At 44.4% G+C, this 19313-nt stretch overlaps 1 protein-coding gene across 1 annotated transcript in view; it reads right to left on the bottom strand.

Moving 5' to 3' along the window:
- The window catches only part of PPP1R12C (protein phosphatase 1 regulatory subunit 12C), a gene marked incomplete in the record, with an annotated part of 1670410 nt that overhangs the window by 1547373 nt on the left and 103724 nt on the right, over window positions 1-19313 (bottom strand). Inside the window, 1 exon segment of the mRNA XM_044059211.1 lies at window positions 9794-9912. Coding sequence (XP_043915146.1) covers window positions 9794-9912 — 119 coding nt within the window.

Raw genomic sequence — 19313 nt, 5'->3', positions numbered from 1 at the left:
CTTTGCCCTGTTCTGTTATTGGTACTCTTTCCACAGCTCTCATCTTTGTTAATTCCGTTATCTGCTGTAGAGCTTCTATTTTTGATTTGGAGGCAGGTTTGGCATTCCTCTTTTACTGGTAAGGTGTGGAAGTGGAACCGTAGCCTTGGTCTATGGTTTGCAAAATCCACTTGTCTTTTGTGATATAGTGCCAATTTTTCAAAATAAGGCTAACTTTCCGCCTAATGGTGCTGCTATTTGCTCCCTGGTAGGCGGAGTTAGAGCCAAGTCACTGTGATTGTCCTGTTGCAGTGGTTGTGGTTGTGTCTGTGCCTCTGTTATTACCTTGCCACTGTCGTCCTCTGTAGGCACCTCCTCTGGATGGATTTCTGCCTCTGGGGCGCCTATTCCTGCCCCTTTGGCATCTTGTGGAGTCAGGAAAGGACCAATTTTTGGCAGGCCAGTTCCTGCCAAACCTTGGGCTCTGAACCTGTAAGAAATCTTTAACTGTTTGTACAGATTTTGCCTTTTCTTCCATTTTCTTCATTACCTGCTGGGCAGGTGTACCAAATAAACTGGCCTTATCCATAGGAGCATCTAATAGCTTTGCTTTAACATGATCCGTAAGACCTGTTCTTTCAACCATGCATGCCTTCTTATCACTGTGCCAGTCATGGCTGATCTAAATGAAGCCTCCAGTGCATCACAGCCACATTTTAAGGAATGGTTACTAACCTGTTGTATGTTATTCACCATTTCTAATACATATTTCTTATCTAAAGATTCATCAGAGGATACTTTTTTGGTTAACTGATCAAGCATAAACTCTTGGTATTGGATCATGTGAAACTGACAGTTTAAAGCTCTAGCTGAGAGAGTAGCAGAGGTGTAAACTTTTTTTCCCCCATCTAAGGACCTGGATTCCCTTTCTGAAGGAATAGGGTTTTTTGCTGTGGTCGAGGCTACTGCCTTAGGCCCCTGGGAAATAGTTTCGGGGTCTGCCAGTGGGGCCTTGTATAGGGAGGTTTAACAGGCACTGACTTAGCAGATTTGGCTGCTTTAGCCCTGGCAAAGGCCTTGATAGACATGGCTGCAGGGGGTCTAGCAGCACCACGTGCTGGGGTAGAGACATCCAGAGGGATGGTGTCTGATAAATCAGTAGAAACCACAGTTGTAGGCAAAATTTCTGAGGCCGATTCAGGTAAGGTAGCAGGAGCCTCAGTAGTAGCCATGGATTCGGCTGAAGATTGACCAGTTTTCTCGGTTTCGGCCGAAACAGAGACACTCGTGGCTTGCTTAACCGTGGTTTCGGCCGAAACCGCGGACCGCGAGTGTCGGTCTTTTTCCTTGCGTTTTTTAACAATTTGGGTAGTCGGAGGATCCGACGGCATAATGTACGCAAAGTCTGAGCCGAAAAACTGTTCAGCAAACTCCGACTGACGCCTTAGCGTTCGTCGGTTGAAGGAAGCGCAGGCCGAACAGGCTGCTACGTCGTGGTCTGGGCCTAAGCAAGGCAGACAGTAAGAGTGGAAATCTTTATGAGGTATTTGTTTCCCACAAGTTAAACAGTTATTGACTTTTTCTGACATCGGCTGAGGCAAGAAAGAGTCCCCAACGGGGTACTTAGCTTTTAGAAGTCTTCAAGTAGTATTCGGTAGTAGTAATCTCTGGATCTGACCGACCGGCACTTGCGAACAGCTTCTGCTTCGGGCGCCACGCGGCAAGAAAGACTGAGGAAAATGGCGTCGGCTGATGCCTTTATACCCGAAGACCAGCAGAGATGACGTCGGGTGAAGTGCGACATCAGCCGAAGCCGGACCCAGACTTTGGAATCCGGCCGACCGAAGGGCTGCCTGGCGACAGGACAACCCATTTGTTATGACTGCTGATGCATCCATGAAGGACATCCGACAACTAGTAACGTCCTGGTCAGGGCCCAGGCAAGGAATGCAGCAAGTGTGAAAGTCCTTATGAGGTATTTGCTTCTCACAAGAAATACAATTATTAACTTTTACTGACATTGGTCTGGAGCAAGAAAAAGTTTCCCCATGGGGTACTTAGCTTTATTGAAGACTTCGGTTCTGAAATTCAATTTTGAAAATCTCAGGAGTCGGCCGACTGGCACTTGCGAACTGCTTTTGCTTCTGGCACCGCGCAGCAAGAGGACTTAAGAAAATGTCATCGGTTGCAACTTTTATACCCCTGGCGCACTGACTTAAGGGAAGAGGCGACAGCAACCGACGCCGGACCAAGACTTTGGAACTCGGGCCGACTGCGGGTCGCCTGCCAGCAGGATAACCCAAGTGTAATGACTGCAACAGTGAAACACGATGAACATCAAACAAATTCCCCTTTCTAAGTGTTTGAATACTACAGAAGTAAACTAATGGAAATCAACATCTATTGAAAAAGATTAATTTAACCAAATTCAGTTATTAGCTGTGTGTATCCTCCTCATCCTTGGAAAAAAAAAAACTTCAGTTTTTTTTTTTTTCACAGAAATATTTTTAGAATGAGTATCAAACATTCCCAATTCAGAGAAAATTCATCAGGTCATTGCCTTCCAAACCTATACCTTCCCTACATACTAGAAAGAATATAAAAACCCTACCAACATTCTAATTTCAAATAAACTAGATAAAAGGATGGGATCCTGTAAACTCATCCCAAGAGTCACTGATTACAAAACTTCTGACCATTCCAACTAAACATTACTACCCCCAATCTTCCCTATTCCTTCTCAGTTTCGATTTTACTACCTCTTCTCAAACTCCTTCCTATTCCCCCTCCCTGTAGTACAATCCAAACTGAAAATAAACATCCTACCTCCGATCATCATATTCTGATTTATCTTAATAGCAAGGGTTCTACTACAACACTGCTGGTTAAAGATACAATAGCTGAAATATTGCAGGCTTAGCATAAACCTATGACCAATCCCGAACGTTCTCATTCAGCAGAATGCTAAGAAAAACTAAAACAGTCATGACTTGCAACAAAAATGACCATTTCAAAAGACATACTGATATACTATGGATCTGTTGAAGGAAGATCCTCAAATGAGAACTAAATCTACAAATCATAGAATCAGCCATGCCTACCATTAAATCACTACCTGTTCTGAGATATTCTACAGTTCACATTAGTGCCTACATTCTGTGCAAGACTGGAAGTTACATTCAGACAGAGGGACTGAAGAAAACAGAACAGCTGAGAAAAAAAAAATAATAAACCAGCTTTCACTGATGCAGCCTTAGTCTTGTCATCTGTAGGGAACCTGAGACTAGTAAAACGACCAGCAAAAATAAAAAAAGAAATTTGGAAAATAATGTACAAGCCAAAATTTTCATTTAAACTAAGATTGGGTGGGCTATATTGACTACTTAAGCCTATTACATTCCAATTAAGTGATTTCACAAACTATGTTGCCAGGTAAATTAAAATTAAACCAGTCTACAAACTTATAGGAATGAAAAATATAAAACAAGAAGCAAAACACAGAAGTAATTTAGATGGTGCACAAAGTACAGTTTTGTACCTACCATAAATGTAGATGTCCGATAGGTATGCATCTGCAGTCATAACATATGGGTTGTCCTGCCTCAGGCAGCCCTTCGGTCGGCCGGATTCCAAAGTCTGGGTCTGGCCTCGGCTGATGTCGCACTTTCCCCGACGTCAGAGCTTCTGGGGTATAAAGGCATCAGCCAACGCCATTTTCCTCAGTGTTTCTTGCCCCAGATGCCAGGTGCCCTCTAGGAAGGCTAAATTTGGATAAATGTTGAAAATTCCAAACAGTAGCAAAACTATATATATATATATATATATATATATATATATATATATATATATATACATATATACATACAAACAAATACACCATAATAGATTCCCCCAGCTAGCTGAAGAAGGGGTAAGCACCCTAGGAGTACCACAGAGGGAAGGAGGGTGGGTAATCCTGACTGCAGATGCATACCTATCGGACATCTACATTTATGATAGGTACAAAACTGTACTATGTCCTTCAAGGATGCATCTGCAGTCATAACATATGGGTAGAATACCATAGCCAAACTGGGGGAGGAGGTACTAAGATAAGGATGGTGTAGTTAAGATCCCCTGTAAAACTGCAGTTGCAAAACCTGCTCGGGATCTGGAGTATAAAGGTAGATTGTAATGCTTGGCAAATGTATGCACGGAGCTCCAAGTAGCAGCTTCTAAAATGTCCTTGGTAGCCACCCCTCGTAGGAAAGCTGTAGTGGTGGCTGTGGCTCTTGTGGAGTGAGGCCTGATATTTTCAAGAGCTGTCTTTCCATGAAAAGAGTAGCAAAAACGAATGCAATTTCCTATCCATTTTGAAATTGTCTGTTTGGAAATTGCTTTTCCTTGCACTCCAGTTGCATATGCTACAAAAAGTTGGTCAGTTTTTCTGCTGGTTTTAGTTCTGTCCAGATAGTAGCGTAGTTGTCTGTGTACATCCAAGGTGTGCAATAGTTTTCCCCCCGTTCTGTGGGTTAGGGAAGAACGTAGGCAAATGAATAGCTTGGTTCAAGGATACCCTGGATACCACCTTTGGCATTAAAGTAGGATTGGTTCTCAGAGACACTCTATCCTGGTGAAAAATAAGGAAAGGCTGCACTGCCATTAGTGCCTGTAACTCGGATACTCTTCTTGCTGAAGTGATTGCCAGAAGGAAAGCAGTTTTCCAAGATAAGAACTGTAAGTCTGCTGATGCTGCTGGTTCAAAAGGGGGTAATGTTAATTTTTCCAGCACAAAATTGAGATCCCATGTAGGCAGAGGGGGTCTCCTTGGAGGTTTTACATTTCTGATCCCTCTTAAAAATTGTCTGAGGAGAGGGTGAGAGAAGATAGGTGGATCCATGTTGTACTCTGCTGAAATTGCTGAAGCATGAATCTTAATGGAAGAATAGGACAGGCCATTGTGGAACAGTTCTGCTAAATATTCTAGGATGTGTGCTAGGTTTGCCAGTGTGATATTTGTACCCTTTGATGCGCTCCAAATGTGGAATCTCTTCCATTTAGCTGAGTATGTCTTCCTTGTGGAGGGTCTGCGAGCCTCCAGGATAATGTCCTTGACCCTCTGAGATAAAACAGTTTTGTTTTGTTTTAAGCAATTTTCCAGGCAGTTAGCTGCAGTGTGTTCAAGTTTGGATGCAGGGTCTTGAAGTTGTTCTGCGTTAGAAGAAGAGGCCATAGGGGTAGAGGCCATGAGTTCGCCAGAGACATGCTTCTCAGTAGTGGGTACCAGTGCTGCCTTGGCCAGTCTGGAGCTATCAGTATCACCTTTGGCTGTTCCTCCCTGATCTTCAGTAGAACGTTGTACATCAACGGGAGAGGTGGAAAAGCATACACTGTTAGGGCATTCCAGCTGAAAGAGAGAGAGTCCACCCTCCAGGCTTGTGGGTGGTATACTCTTGAGCAGAATTTCTTCAGTTGGTGGTTGAGTGGGGAGGCGAACAGGTCTATCTCTGGCATTCCCCATTTGCCTGTTATGATTCTGAAGATGTCTGGATGCAGCATCCATTCGTGAGCATCCGTGGTAGTTCTGCTTAGGCTGTCTGCTAGTGAATTCTCTTTTCCTGGTACGAATTTGGCCTGCAGTTGGATGTTGAGATTCAGGCCTAGGTTCCACAGATCCATTGCCATCTGGCATAGAGGGTAGGAATGCGTGCCTCCCTGTTTGTTTATGTACCACATGACTGTGGTGTTGTCTGTCCTTATCAGCAGATGTCCTTGCTGGAGGAATGATTTAAATGTCTCAATTGCATGTTTCACCGCCAGCATCTCCTTTAGGTTTATGTGCAAGTTCAGCTGGTCCTGAGACCATAGGCCTTGGATACACTTGTCCTCCATGTGTGCTCCCCATCCTAGGTCTGAGGCGTCCGTGGTGATGGTCTGCCTTGGTTGTGGTTTGTTGAAAGGCAATCCTCTGTTGGACTGGCAGGCCTGAGCCCACCACAGGAATTCCTTTTTCAGGCATGGAATGATTGGTATCATGGTTTCTAGACTGTGCCTGTGTTGAGACCATACATTCCTTAGGTACCATTGTAATTTTCTCATATGTAGCCTGGCATGCGGGATCAAGATTATGCAGGATGCCATGTAACCCAGGGCCTGCAGGACTTTCCTTGCAGTGAGCTGAGTTTGTCTTGTCAAAGCCATGAAGTAGACTGGATGTTGCTTTTGTTTTTCTTCTGTGGGAAAAGCCATCTGAGTCATTGTGTCCAGATCCGCACCCAAAAATGTTATCCTTTGGGATGGCACTAGTCTTGACTTCTGGATGTTGACTGTGTATCCCAAAGCCTGTAACAGGTGCATGACATAGGCCAAATCCTTTATTAGTTTTGTCTTGTTGTCTGCTTGTATTAGGCAGTCATCCAGGTATGGATAGATTTGAATTCCCTGAAGCCTGCAATGTGCAATTACTGATGCCAGGCATTTCGTGAATACTCTGGGCGCAGTAGATAAGCCAAAGGGCAATGCTGAGAATTGATAATGCTCTGATCCTGCAAGAAATCTGAGGTGTCTTCTGCAATCTGGTCGTATAGGGACGTGCAGGTATGCCTCCTTGAGATCTAGAGTCACCAGCCAAGACTCCTTGCCCAACATGGGAAGAAGTTGCTGTAGGGTCAGCATCTTGAATTTTGGCACAATGAGATATGTGTTTAGTGCGGACAAGTCGAGAATAGGCCTCCATTGGTTTTCTTTTCTTGGTACAAGGAATAGTCTGGAATAAAATCCTTGGCCTTGTTCTATAGATGGTACCCTTTCTATAGCTTTCATCTGAAGTAAATTGTGGATTTGTCTTAAAGCCTCTGGCTTCTGGTTTGGTGGAAGGTTTGGCATTCCGCTCCTTCTTGGAAAAGTGTGGAAGTGAAACCTGTATCCTTTGTCTATGGTTTGCAATGTCCATTTGTCTTTTGTAATGCAATACCAGTTTTTCGAGAATAAAGACAGCTTTCCGCCCAAGGGTGCTTCCAGTTGTTCCCTGGTAGGCGGAATCAGAGTCAAGTCATTGTGTCTGTGCTGTGGAACTGGTTGTAGTTGCAGCTGTGGCAGTACTCCTCTGGTTGGCAGGCTGCCACTGATGACCCCTGTAGGCACCCTTTGATTGACCTCTGCCTCTTGGGAGTCTATTCCTGCCCCTCTGTGTTCTGGAGGTGTCTGGAAAGGACCAATTCTTTGAAGGCCAGTTTCTGCTGAACCTCGGAGGTTGAACCTGCAGAAAATCCTTTACTGTTTGCACAGATTTTGCTTTTTCTTCCACTTTCTTTAGAATCTCCTGTGCAGGGGAGCCAAATAAACTTTGTTTCTCCATTGGAGCATCTAGGAGTTTAGCCTTGACATGGTCTGGCAAGGATTGCTCTTTTAGCCAGGCATGTCTTCGAATTACTGCCCCAGTCATAGCTGATCTAAATGAAGCCTCCAGTGCATCATAGCCACATTTTAAGGAATGATTACTGACCTGCTGAGAGTTGTGTACCAAATCCTGAAGGGACTTTCGGTCTAAAGGTTCAGTAGAAGAAAGCTTTTTATTCAGCTGATCTAACAAATATTCCTGGTACTGTATCATGTGGAATTGACAGTTTAATGCCCTGGCAGAAAGAGTAGCAGATGTATAAACCTTTTTTCCCCATCTCTCTAATGCTCTTGACTCTCTTTCAGAGGGTAGGGGGTTTTTGGCCGTGGCAGCTGCAACACCTTTTGGGCCCTGAGATATAGTTTCTGGGTCTGCAGCATGGGCTTTATACAAATGGAAGTGAGAATCCGGGACCCTGTAATATCAGTCAGGTTTGGCAGGGGCCGGGGGAAGAGAGTCAGGGGCAGAACTGACATCATTATATGCATCATCAACTACAGTTAGCACAGGTGGTATGGCTAAAGGCCTATGCTGTGGTAAGTGTAAAAAGGTTCTTAATCTTTTTCTAGAATCAGAGAAATCCTGACCCTGCCATTGAAAGTGTTCCCTCATTGAATGCAAAGTTTCCCCAAAGGAAAATTCTTCAGGAGGGGAGGCAGAAGGAATAGAGTCTTCTGCATCTTTTCTTTGCGTTTCTTGGTTATTTGCGTAGTCGGGGGATCAGACGGTATAATGTAGGCAAAATCGGAGCCGAAAATCTGTTCAGCAAAGTCCGATCGACGTCTAAGCGTCCGCCGGTTAAAAGAAGCACAGGCTAGACAAGATGCTACGTCGTGGTCTGGGCCTAAACAATAAACAGTTATTAACTTTCTCTGACATCGGCTGAGGCAAGAAAGAGTTCCCAACGGGGTACTTAGCTTTATAGAAGTCTTCGAAGTAGTATTCGGTAGTAGTAATCTCTGGATCTGACCGACCGGCACTTGCGAACAGCTTCTGCTTCGGGCGCCACGCGGCAAGAAAGACTGAGGAAAATGGCATCGGCTGATGCCTTTATACCCGAATAACTGCCGCAATGACGTCGGGTGAAGTGCGACACCAGCCGAAGCCAGACCCAGACTTTGGAATCCGGCCGACCGAAGGGCTGCCTGACGACAGGACAACCCATTTGTAAAGACTGCAGATGCATCCTGGAAGGACATGTGTTCCCTCATTGAATGCAAAGTTTCCCCAAAGGAAAATTCTTCAGGAGGGGAGGCAGAAGGAATAGAGTCTTCTGCATCTGAATCCTCATAAGGAGAATATGGCCCTTCCTGATGGTCTGATAAATCAGATCCATCCGAGGAGTAATCTGAGGAGAGAGGTTCAGGGGGTTCAGTCCTAGGCCTTTTGTCAGGAGGAGGGTGGGAAGCCCTGTCTGGGTGAGGCTGGGAACCCCTAATCATGGATATAAGGTCCTCAGCAAGGCTGAGAATCTGAGAACTTGAGGAAGGTCTCTGAGAAGTAGCTTTTGCAGGTAAGGCTTTTGAAATTTTAGCTGCTTTAGCTCTGGAGAAGGCCTTAATAGACATAGAAGCAGGGGGCCTAGCTGCCCCACGTGCAGGAGTAGAAATGTCCAATGGAATGGTGTCGGACAAATCTTGTGCGCTTGCTTCTTCGGTAGGGATTTCTGTAGCCAACGCAGCCGGGGGCCTCTCTGGCCTCGGTTGTCGGAGGTATGATTTCGGCAGAAGTAAGAACCGAGGACTCTGTTTCAGCCGAAACCAAGACACTCGCGGTAGGCCTAACCGTGGTTTCAGCCAAAACCGCGGGCCGCGAGCGTCAGTCCTTTTCCTTGCGTTTTTTGGCTAAATGTGTAGTCGGAGTCTCCGACAGCATTTTATATGCAAAAGCGGATCCAAAAAACTCTTCTGCAAACTCCGACCGACGTCTAAGAGTCCGTCGGTTGAAGGAGGCACAGGCTAAACAAGCTGATACGTCGTGGTCTGGGCCTAAGCAAGGAAGGCAGTAAGAATGGAAATCCTTATGAGGTATTTGTTTCCCACAAGTTAAACAATTATTTACTTTGTCTGACATCGGCTGAGGCAAGAGAGAGTCCCCAACGGGGTACTTAGATTTTTTAGAAGTCTTCGGTAGCTGAAATCTCTGGATCTGACCGACCGGCACTTGCGAACATCTTCTGCTTCGGGCACCGCGCGGCAAGAAAGACTGAGGAAAATGGCGTCGGCTGATGCCTTTATACCCCAGAAGCTCTGACGTCGGGGAAAGTGCGACATCAGCCGAGGCCAGACCCAGACTTTGGAATCCGGCCGACCGAAGGGCTGCCTGAGGCAGGACAACCCATATGTTATGACTGCAGATACATCCTTGAAGGACATCTGTGACTTAGACCCACATAACTGATACAAATGAATAAAACCATCTTCCTTTTACTAGTACCTCTCCGGTCGACTTCGGCTCTCAGTATGCTTTCCATTTCATCATCTTCTGCAATGTCCAATGGCACGTCTCCATCACTGTTTACAGCTGCAACATTCGCTCCACTCTTAAGTAAAAATCTGAAATGTGAACACAAACAAACCAAAGTTACCTGAATATGTTCCACTAGAATATTAATGCATCACAAAATTTACACAATGAATTTTCTGTAGTTTAAGTCACAGTACTAGAACTGAGACAAACAGGGGAAAAAATAAACCAGAGTAAGGCACTTAACACCTTCAAAACAGCAAGCATTACAACATTCAGTGATAACTGGATACGCAACACACTATAACAGTACAAGTTCTGGCTGTACGACTCTTAACCCTTGTATTTAACAGGCATACACCTTCTTTGAAATCTTCAAGCTCTGCTACCTGGCAGAAGCAAACATCAGAATCAGCTAGACAGAGAAATTACTCAATTTTGTTTTACAGACACGTCAACTTACTAAGCAGATAAGTGGCTAGTACACAATGGTATCAAAAGTAGCAGGGTGATACCAACAGCTCCCTGGCATAAAAGGACGTAGGAGTAACACAGATGTCAGGTTCAATCAAGAACAGAAGGAAAAAACTAGGGAAGGGAGAAAAGGAGGGGAGCTTGTTTATTTTTTCGGGGAGGGGGGGTTAATTGTGTAAGAACTTACCAAAAAAGATAGATGTCCTTCTCTTCTCTGTTGCAGTATGCTTTAAAAGAGGGAGTTGCCTGCCAAGGCGCCTGACGTCAGCCAGTATATCAAAGTCTTTTACTACCGCAGGGAGCATAGTATGTCTGATGTAGGCTAATATTGGACGTAGGCCATAAAAAAGACATGCGCACACCATCTTCAGAACTGAAGCCCCAGGTGGAGAGTCAGTCCAAGGGAAAGAGGACCAATGCATCCAAGAATGCAAGAAGTGGGGGAGGAGAGTGGGACAGAATACTGCAACAGAGAAGAAAAGAGAAGGGCATCTATAGTTATGGTACGTTCTTATACAACTAATCTAGGGCCTTCTATTCATCTGTCACAGTATTCATTACATGAGGGAGAATACAAAAGCTCATGCAAAAACAGAGGTGGATGTGGCAGAAGAATTTTCCAAGAACCCATGAAGAATGGCAAACCCTAGATCTGGAGATAGAATGCAGTTTATAATGCTTTGTAAAGGTGTGGACAGATGTCAGAGTAGCTGCTTCTGAGATGGAGTTATGCTTTGTGAAGGTGTGGACAGATGTCAGAGTAGCTGCTTCTGGGATGGAGTTAGTGTCCAGCCTTTTGGGGAGTGCCCCGAGGAAGCAGCTGCCCTTGTAGAGTGAGCTTTGACAGTACCAGGGGCAAGGCTTTACCACGATGGGCATAGCAGAATGAAATGTATTTGGAGATCCAGTTGGAGATGGTCTGTTTGGACACAGGCAACCCCAGAGCCCTGGAGTGGAATGACACAGTTGGTCTGATTTTCTAAAAGGTTTGGTCTTTTACAGATAAAACCAGAGTCGTCTATGTACATCAAATGAGTGTAGGATCCTCTCACTACTGTACTGGGGAGAGGGGAAAAAGGTAGGTAGATAAATGGCCTGGTTTAAGGACAATTCATTACCTACCTTTGGCATGAAAGAACTGTTGGTGCGAAGGCAAATCCTGCCATACTGGAATGACAAGAAAGGAGGAGAAGCCATAAGGGCTTGTAATTCTGAAACCCTCTTGGCAAAGGTAAGAGGCACCAGGAGAACAGTTTTCCAGGTACAATGTTTGAGGAAGGTGAAGAGGCTGGTTCGAAAGGTGCTTGAGTCAGTTTCTCCAGCACAAAGTTAAGATCCCAGGGTGGAGCTACAGGTCTCCTGGGAGATCTAATGTGTAGGACGCCTTTAAAAAATTGTTTGGTCTCAAATCTGGAAGACGGGGGCAGCAGACAAGCAGAGAGAGCTGAGAAATGTGCTTTTATGGAGGAATAAGCTAAGCCTGCATTAAGCAATTCACACAGATATGACAGAACCATAGGGGGAATCCACTGTAAGCGAGTCCAGGTTTCTAGCAAGACACCTCTTCCATTTGGAAGGGTAAGATTTTTTGGTATTTGGTTTCCTGGCCTCCTGCGGGACTTGGAGCACGTCCTCAGAATAAAGGTGTTGGAAAGGAATCAGGGCTCTACAACCATCAGGGTCAGTTGAATGGTGTTCATTGTGGGTGGATGAGTGAGCCCTTGTTCTGTATGAGCAAGTCCACTCTGAGGTAACTTGTGATGATTATCCTTGGCTAGATGTAGAAAGGGGAACCAGTGGTGTCTTGCCCAACAGGGAGTCAACCAGCAAGATTTCTGGCTTGTCCTGTTGAATTTTCAGCAGGACTTTCAGAAGGATTGGTAGGGGAGGATATGCATACAGAAATGTCTCCTTCTAAGAGATTGATAGGGCATATACTTTCCATGCCTGAGGATAGGTTTCTCTGGCACAAAATTCTGAAAGTTGTTTATTCACAGGGGAGACAAACAAGTGTAATTGTGAAATACCCCACTGGTAGACAATGTCCAGGAACGCATACATTTGTGGGCCTGTGTTCCAGATCTGCTCAGTGTGTCAGACACAGAGTTCTGGTTGGAAGGGATGTAAACTGCCTAAAGGGATATTTCTAGTAGGCAGGACAGTTCCCAAGCCTGTAAGGCTAGCCTGCAAAGGAGGTAGGATCTTGGCTCCCTCCCTCCGCCGGCTTATTTATATACCACAGAACAGTCATACTATCTGGGTAGATACGCAACCTTCCTGACCTAAGTAGGGGAGTGGAAGGACTGTACGGCAAGGTTCAATGCCTTCATCTCCCTTAAATTTACATGGTCTTTCCTCTGTGAAGATGCCCATTGACCTTGAACTGTACAAGTGTCCAGAGCTGCTCCCCAACTTGTACCCGATGCATCTGTGTACAGCTCTTGAGTTGGGAGCAGTGGATGAATAGGAAGTCCTGGATTTATGGGCAGTTGTCTTATACACCACTGAAGCTCCCTCTTGAGGCAGGATAGAAGTGGGATTTTAAATTCCAGTGGGTGGGCATGTAGAGACCACACTGATTTCAGAAACCAGTGGAATTTCCTTGTGTGTAGCCTTGCCAGGGGAAGTACAGGGCTGGTACAGGCCAACAATCCCAAAATTTGTAGAAGCTGTCAGACAGAAGATTCAGCGGCAGCATTTCTGAAAACAGGAGAGAAATCTAAGGAGCCTTCAGGGGAGGGAGAGACACCATTATTTTGTTGGTTTGAAATCTGCACCCCAAAAAGACAAAAAGACAGAAGTGGCGAGTGTAGATTTTTGAAGTTGACAGGGAATCACAGGCTTTACAAAATGGCTATGGCTGAGCAGAGGTTTTTGTTCAGTTCCTCTGGGGATGTGGCTTGAAACAGGTTGTCTAGGTAGGGGAAGATCTGAATGCCTTGGATTCTGTAAAAGGCTACCACAGGAGCTAGGCATTTTGTGAAAACTCCTGGGGTCATGGAAAGTTCAAAAGGCAAGGCAGAGAACTGAAAGATTGAAAGTGCCAGGAGCCCACAGAAAAGCAGAGGAATTTCCTGCATTTGGGATGAATGGGGATATGGAGATAAGCATCCTTGATGTCTATGGATGCTAGGAGAGCCTGAGGAAGAATAAGAGGGAAGAGGGTTTGGAGAGTTAGCATTCTGAAGGAGAGCACTTTCAGAAAGTTGTTGAGCTAAGAGAGGTCTAGGATGAGTCTCTAAGGTCCTATCCCCTCCTGGGAACCAGGTACAAGCGAGAATAGAATCCTTTTTCTTTCTCAGCTGGATTGTGCCTTGTTATAGCAGATTTTGTAGAACTGGGGGGAAAAGAGATTGTTCTTTTGGAGGTTGAGGGATACTCCTGAAGGGAGGTACTGTGTGTCAGGCCATGAAGAATCCATTCTTTATGATGAGAAGGACCCAAGAATCATGAGTGATAGATTCCATGGTTGGAAGGGATACGGTAAGGTGCAGGGAGAGGGGAAGGGTGCCAAGACTGTCTGAGGAGTCAGGCAAAAGAGCCTGTCCTATCAAAAAATGGCTGCTTAGCCAACTGGGAGGGAGGAGGAAGGAGACGAAAACCAATGTGTTTTCTCAGACCCCTTAGGGGGGTTATGACTGGAGTGGGGAGGTCTGGGATTGCCTGTGTACAAAGACCTGCTTCCCGGGGTAGTTCCTGTGGAATTTAGGCACATGACAGACCAAGATGCATTTAAGGTCTTTTAGCTGCTTGCTCTTTTCTTGCAGGGATTTGAACAGTTTGGCAGAGGGTTTGCCAAATAAAGTGGTGTTGTCCAGGGGGGCATTCATAACCTTTGCCTTTATGTCCTCAGGGAGGAGCTGAAGCATTAACCAGACAAACCTTCTAAGAGCAAAGGAAGAAGCTGCCGCTCGTGAAGTGGCCTCTACTGCATCATAGCTGCATTTGATTGAATGTCTGGCTACCTGAGTGGATGCAGCAATAAGAGAGGATGCCAAGGCTTTGTTCTCAGAGGCTGGGATATCGGACACTATCTTGGAGAGTTGTGACAGGAGTTCCTTATTGTACTTGGTTATGTGGGTCTGGTAGTTCAGGGCTCTGAAAACTAAAGTAGATGAAGTATAGATTTTCTTATGCGGCCTCTCTGCCTAGTATCCTTGCCTGACGGGAGGAGGGAAGTAGAGGGAGGTGACTTGGAAACCTTATCAGAGGCTACTGAAACCACAGAAGGGTCTGCCATAGGGGCCTTGAAAAAAAACTGCAATCCTGGGGCACTCTAATACCAGTCTGGCTTTTTAGGAGCCGGAGGTTGAGAGTCAGGGTGCGCAGAAATAAAGGCAAAAGCAGCCAGAAAGGCTAGTATAATAGGACTAGGGGGTCTGTACTTGCAGAAGGTCGTAATAACATTTGTAGACCTCAGACATTTGTGAGCGGTCCCATTTAAAACGATCTCTCATCTTTGAGATGGTCTCACCAAAGGATTCTGTCCCATTTGACTCTTCCTTGGGGGAAGAGATTTGGGATGAGCTGGCCAAAGAATCACCATCTTCATCAAATGAGGACTCTTCCTCTGAAGTGTCTTGTGCCCTGGACCTTTTTTTGAGTGGAAGAAGGCCAGGCAAGAGGGGAAACTGGCTAACCAGAGGGAGGTCTCGGAGCCATGAAGGCCTTGAAGAAGCCTTGTGTAAAATTATGCCACTCCTTCTGAGAGCCTGGATGGAGAGAGGAATGTTTAGTTTTCTGTTTTTTCTTTGCTGGAGTATTCATCCAATGCAAAGAAGGACGGCCGGAGATAGGCCTGCATTTGACCAGATCCAACTCAACATCCTCTCTCACTACAATCTGGGTTTATTCTTCTAGAGCCTTCAGACACTGAGTCTAGGTTCCCTCTGGACATCGGGAGCCGATGTCTGTAAGGCCTCTCTGGTTCCACAGTGGCCTGTAAAATGGGCTTGGCCTGTGGATCCGAATCGGTAACACAGCATGTCTCTGAGCTCTCATGTGCTTCGGGAGAGACATCCACTGGGAGAGAAGCAGCTTCCACTTCAGACCTAGGTTTTTGGCCTTCCGCTTAGTAGGCTCAGTCATCAGGTCCAAGGAACCTTCCATCGCTTTCAAAGTACATAGCTAGGGATGGCAGCCAAATAATGAGGGTCTTGGGCACAAGAGACTGACAAATTTAACAGAAAGAAGAAGTGGTGGTAGGGTCAGAGACAGAAAAGGCGCTGGGAATGGCTATCCTTGTGAGGAATTTGTCTTCCACAGTCGCACTTCCCTTTCCTGGATGACATTAACTTCAATCAAAACAAAGCAGTAACAAAAGACAAAAAGATTCCCCAATGGGGCACTTACCTTTAAGGAAGAAAATGATTCCGGCATCACAGTGACATTCGGGACTAGTGATCCGACTGGTGGCAAAGTAGTTCTGGGGATGGTGCGCACGCAAGTCTCTTATGGCCTACGTCCGATAGTAGCCTACATCAGAATTACCACGCATGCTGCAGTAGTAAGACTCTGCTGTACTGGCAGACAGTGGGCTGCCTTGGCAGGCAACTTCCTCATGTAAAGAGCACTACAACAGATGAATAGAAAGACATCATGCATTCTGTCTACAACCCTTTGCAAAGATCAGAGATGGACAGAGGCTTGTGACGAAGCAAGCGACAAGCCCTCAAACAGCCCAGCTGCACACCCAACCCTCCGCTTCTCAATGGAGGCATTCACAGGAAAAATGGCAAGGTTTAACAGGTAAACTCTTCTGATGTCTGCTTGGATGATGGCCAGACCATGGCCATGTCATCGCCCCCTAATGGTGAACAAAGAGGTGACAGTAGCCATAATGCTGATTTGATGGTTAGCAGGTGCAGAGGAGAAAAGAAAAGACATACCCGGCAGCCAGAGTTTACATAACAAGAAAGCTTTTTCACCTCATTAAGTTCACCATGAGTATTCTTGTCTGATACAGCAATGAATGTCAAGAGACATGTTTCACCTGGCAGAAATGCGAAAGATTTTCGAGTGATCAAATTCCAATCCTTCATAACGGAATCTTGGAAATACTTCTCTTACTCTATTCAAACGGACAAGTGGATGGGAAACCGCAAATTCATCCTCTGTTTAGCAAAAAGTAAATGTCCCAACATAGCCTTGCACTGTCCACCTCTGGGTTACTTGATACACAGAAAGGTAAGGCTATGCTTCTTAAGATCCCAAAAAATCAACAGTGCAGCAAGTACATATGAATCTTTGACTTCTCTGGCATCAAGTGTGAGCATACTCAGCAAGAAAAGAGTTGTCTTGAGTCCTGAGAAGAGTACCATCAGTAATTTTGTGCAGCTATAAAAGTTTAAATACCTCATACAAACCAAGCTCTCTTTTTAGCTAAGTACACATCATGAATGTACAGTATTTTTAAAATATGTTCTTCTATAAATATCTGGAAAGAAACATTCCTCTTGTGGTTAAATTTCAGTGTGCGTTGCACCCACGGGCAGGGATTATCATTTCACTATAAAAGTGCATACATGGCCTCCTACCAGAGGTAAGAAACAGTCAAAAACTTGTTAAAATGGCTGTCCCATGGTTTGTCAATTTGCAACCATTAAGAAATCACTTGCTCAGTCTTAGTTAAGGAAAAAGAATGACTGCTTGACACTGCTACACAAAGTTTTGGAGAGACTGCCTTTCAATGATGTTGCAAGGCACAAGAGTTAGCATACAAATTGGGGGTGCAAGGGGGTTTGCCCACTTTATATATATAAAAAAAAAAAAAAAAAAAAGGCCATTTTCAATCCATGTCACTGTAATGAATGGCTGGGGTCTATTTCGATCAGCTGTGATTGTGGAAGGGATACGAGTAACCACATTCCAAGCCTTCATATAGGAAGCTTGGAAATATTTTCAAGTACAGCGTTATGCACTTCTATTCAAGATGCTTGTAAAAATGGTGCTCATGACAGTTTTAGATTCCCTCCCACTCCCTCGGCTCATTCTGACTGCTGCACATTTCTGCAGCAAGTCATGCCTCTGCTTCTCAATGCGTTATAAATGCCACCATACTGAATCTGTGGACTTGTAAAGAGTGCATCCTTCAGTCTGATCTGCTTGCTGGTGCATATAAGTTAGTCTCTGTGCCACTCTTGTAGTCATCTGCAATACGTAGACTAAGCAACAAGAGTAAAGTGACGCATTTATTTTCCAATTTAAGTGCTGTGCTAGAAAATGATATGACAGTGAGCACTGACACACTTAGGATAACAAGCATCTTCTTGTGCAGTAACGAAAGCAAAACCACTGAAAAGTGAATAACTTAATTTCAAGTCAGGACAGCAGACTATCAAGCAGATGGAGACAGACGTCCCAAGCTGACAACAGTAAACTCTAGTAGACACTTCACTTAACTTTTTAGCAAGTCTTGCCAAAGACCTTGGAAAAGCAACCACATAAGGGAAGATCCTAGAAATCAAAGCTGCTACAAACTCTGACCTTTGCAGAATTCTAGTTGTAGCAGATTTTATAGCAGCCTGTATGCCCTGTGTCACATGCGTGGGTTGGGGGTGGCTTTGGTTTGAAGCAGCAATGTCACCGTTTTTTTTAATGAAGTGCTGAAAAATACAGTAAAACAATTTTTTACATAAACATTCTGATGTTAAATCTAGAACATTTTCCTTTCTTCTCTATTAAAAATGTCCTCTTTTGATTTTTTAGTCTATGTCAGGCAAGCATTATGGTACTAACCAGAGATGCAAGATAAATAACTTTAAGGCTGGGGACTTTCTGCATTAATTATACCATCAGCAAAGTGGCATGCTCATCAATAATTAAACAGGATGTGTGAACTTACAGAGCAGTACACAAAGAAGCAGCAAATTTAGACTTGGTATACACATCTGCCACTGTCTGTTTCCATGTAAAATATCTCAGGCTTTCTTACCAAGGGAACGTTCCTAACATAATTATGGCCATTGAGCACACTAATTATCACTCTTCCCTCTCTACAAATTCACACACTGCAGTTTTTTTGCCAGTAAAAGCATCTAATCAGTAAAGCACCTAATCAGATGCGTCATTTTGACCCTGTTCCTGTGCTACAACTGTCTTCCTGACGTAGGTCAGAGTGTTCACATACTGTGCTGCAACACTACATGAATCACAACAGCTAATTATACATCTGCATTAACTACTGTGCTAATAAATAAAGAAATCAACGAAGATTAGCTACCACTACAAACAGTTTGAAATACAGCTGCATATTTTACAGTATGCTTCTGAGAAGTGGCACTTCAGCAAATTACATCACACTAGAAGTTTGTGGTACTGAGGCTTCTTAGTTGCACACACTGAATTTGCACATCAGTGCTTTGCAACAGGATGCCAGTGTGCTTGTCTGCAGCTTGCAGCATCTTGTGAGATATTTCCCCTGGCTAGTTACCTTGATGTGGTTCAGAAGCCTCTCAAAAACTGTAGTGCAACTTCTTACCTTGAGATGCCAAAGGTATAGACATGCATACTTAGTATAGCACAGGATGCAATTTTAAATTACTTTATCTACTGCACTAGAATCCTTGGCAGGTGAAAGACGTCACAATTACAAGTCAGAGAGGACACCATACACCTACTATCTCTCTCTAGATCAATTTTATAAAGATCTATTTTACATGCATACATATACAGTGTGTGTGTGTGTAAATATATATATATATTATACATACATATATAGATATAACACGTGTGTGTTTGAAGGTGACATTTAGGATTAGCCAATTACTTCCTCCTTTAAAAGAAATAAAAGCTTGAAACCATCTCAAAAAGTCATAGCATGAGACAGACACTCCATGAGTTATTCATAACTGATGGTGCAGATTACATAAAATGTACTTTGTTTTACTGTGCATTAACAGATGTGGTAGAAACAGTATAAGAGTGCAACCAAGCACGACCATAACAGCAGCTTAAAAACACAGAAAAAACTGGGCAACATGCAAAGAACCCTAGATACTTTGTTTTGCTTGTTACC

The sequence above is a fragment of the Protopterus annectens genome, chromosome 17.part0 (genome assembly GCF_019279795.1).
Source record: "Protopterus annectens isolate FY-2018-M chromosome 17.part0, PAN1.0, whole genome shotgun sequence".
Taxonomy (NCBI): Eukaryota; Metazoa; Chordata; order Ceratodontiformes; family Protopteridae; genus Protopterus; species Protopterus annectens.
This window is presented reverse-complemented; position numbering and strand designations above follow the sequence as displayed.